Below are 1,426 nucleotides of genomic sequence, written 5' to 3' on the forward strand. Positions count from 1 at the left end.
GTTCAAGTAATAGATGGTACTGGCATAGTAGTTAACTTAATTAAATGCCACACATACAATAGATACTATAAGGTTCAAAACAATTCTGAGCACAATGTATTATTACCAAAGGGACTGAGAAGGATCTTCTAGCTATTGTAGAAAAGTGCATAAAATAATGTTACAAAAACATCCATGTGCCCACAAACTAGATTTAACAAATGTCAACATTTACCTTTTTGCTTCATATGTTTTAAGAAATAAAACGATAGAAAAATGAAAGTCCCTTCTAAACCTATTCTCCTCTCTCCCCTCCCAGAGGAGACCATTATCCTGCGTTTGGTGTGATTTCTTTCCATCCACATTATTATTCTTTTGCTACATATCTAGGCATCCATTAACAATACATAATATTGTTTTCTGAATCTTAAAACATTGTGGAAATGCATAACATACCTGGGCAACCTGCTTTTGAATTCAATACTTTTGAGATTTAGCCATGTAGATATTTATACATTTAGTTCATTCATTTTAACTGTTAGATGATTCCCACTATGCCACAATTTCTTTACAAAAAAGTTCTTCGAAAAAAATATTCCATAACAAAATTTTAAATAACCATTGTCAAAGTTATTGGATACCATCAATTACCAAACCAGAAAAGTTCCCATGTGTTAATATATGTGTTCTATGACATGGGTAGCAGCATTTTCTTTTCTAAAATTCAAGAAAGCACAATGTATACCCATTTTAAAATATAAAATGGAAAAAAAAGTAAAAGAAAGAAGAGCAATAAAGAACAGAAAAACAAAAGTTAAAATGCAATTACTTTCTTAAATGCTCACCTCATCTGTTCGTCGAAGAACTCCAGTAACAACCTACAAATGCAATAATAAAACATTATTATAAACAATACGTATTTCCTGTATAATAAAGAATTGGATTCAATTTTCATAGACCATAAACTTATTCCTGTTTTCTTCTTAGAAGCTCTGTTAAAAGATGCATTGGATCTTAAAACATATCGTATTCTCCAATACAATTAGCGCTAAATTAGATTTTATTTTTGACCTAGGATCTACAATACAATAAAGGCTTAGATAAAATGATTATAAAAACTCCAAGTCGTATTAGTAAAAACATATTTTAAGTTCTATAAAATGGGTATAAATATGATGTATACATCAATTATACAGAAAACCCTAGTTTACTACTATAAAGTACATTTACAGGAAAAAAGCACTTTGCTACACTCAGAGAGTGTGCACTTAACAAATCGTTCTTATTGACAAATATGAAGGACAATATTCTGTAAAACTGTGAAAAATACCTAAATAAAAAATTTCTCATAATTCCACCATGCCAGATAACCAATTATTATTATTATTATTATTATATTATTCTTTTGCAACAGAGTCTCACTCTGTCACCCAGGCTGGAGTGCTGG

General features: G+C 29.9%; 1 protein-coding gene across 2 annotated transcripts in view; it reads right to left on the reverse strand.

The window, feature by feature from the left end:
- Nucleotides 1-1,426, reverse strand: part of AGK (acylglycerol kinase) — a 140,943-nt gene that overhangs the window by 48,966 nt on the left and 90,551 nt on the right. For both annotated transcript variants that reach the window (XM_011995439.1, XM_011995438.1), the window contains one exon: nucleotides 825-857. In XM_011995439.1, the coding sequence (XP_011850829.1) occupies nucleotides 825-857 (33 nt within the window). The remainder of the gene's footprint in view (nucleotides 1-824; nucleotides 858-1,426) is intronic.

The sequence above is a fragment of the Mandrillus leucophaeus genome, unplaced genomic scaffold, assembly GCF_000951045.1.
Source record: "Mandrillus leucophaeus isolate KB7577 unplaced genomic scaffold, Mleu.le_1.0 Scaffold49, whole genome shotgun sequence".
Lineage (NCBI taxonomy): Eukaryota > Metazoa > Chordata > Mammalia > Primates > Cercopithecidae > Mandrillus > Mandrillus leucophaeus.